Raw genomic sequence first — 717 nt, 5'->3', positions numbered from 1 at the left:
TGCCATATTGACCCACTTTCCGTGGGCGCGGCCATCTTCCCCCTAACTCCCTCTTCCGTACCACGACGCTCGCCATCTTAGCGTCGGGCAAAAAGAAAGCCGCCCCCGCAACGAAGGAAAAGGCTTCTATGCCCTTTCTCGGACGCCGGAGTGGGCGGGGCGCGCGGCCCTCCAATGAGACCGCGCCCCGGGAAGCGCCCTCCGGCCCTCCGATTGGACGGCATGGAAGAGCGCGGAGGGAGGGGAGGCGGACGAAAGGATCAGCTGGTTTGCCGGTGACAGAGCAGCGGGAGGGTTGGCTCAGCCGCCGCCATGGGGGAAGCGGAGAAGTTCTACTATGTGTACAGCTGCGAGCTGGACCTCAACGTGCAGCTGAAGATGTGAGTGCCCCCCACCCTCCGCTCCCCAGCTCCGAGGATGCGCATGCTCTGTCCTCCCCTTCCTGTCCCAGGGCTCAGAGTTTGAGGAGGGGAAGTGGGGGGGGGGCGTTTCCCTTGCTTTGCAATTAACTGGGGAGGGAGGAGGGGTCCTTGCTTTGCAATGATCTGGATTCAGGCGGTGGTGCAGGGCGCCCCTTGCTTTGCAATGACCTAGGTTGAAGCATGGGGGGTGGGGAGAGTGCTGCTTTGCAATGACCTGGGGGGGCTGTTTTGCAATGACCTGGGATGAGGCAGGTGTCTGTGTCCCTGCTTTGCAATGACCTGGGATTGGGGGGGG

General features: G+C 62.6%; 1 protein-coding gene across 1 annotated transcript in view; it reads left to right on the top strand.

Moving 5' to 3' along the window:
* The first annotated feature begins 223 nt into the window (after nucleotides 1-223).
* Nucleotides 224-717, top strand: part of PIK3C3 (phosphatidylinositol 3-kinase catalytic subunit type 3) — a 126,146-nt gene continuing 125,652 nt past the window's right edge. The window contains 1 exon segment of the mRNA XM_070743632.1: nucleotides 224-380. Within this exon segment, the coding sequence (XP_070599733.1) occupies nucleotides 313-380 (68 nt within the window). The 5' untranslated portion in view covers nucleotides 224-312.

Source organism: Erythrolamprus reginae, chromosome 2 (assembly GCF_031021105.1).
Source record: "Erythrolamprus reginae isolate rEryReg1 chromosome 2, rEryReg1.hap1, whole genome shotgun sequence".
Taxonomy (NCBI): Eukaryota; Metazoa; Chordata; class Lepidosauria; order Squamata; family Dipsadidae; genus Erythrolamprus; species Erythrolamprus reginae.
This window is presented reverse-complemented; position numbering and strand designations above follow the sequence as displayed.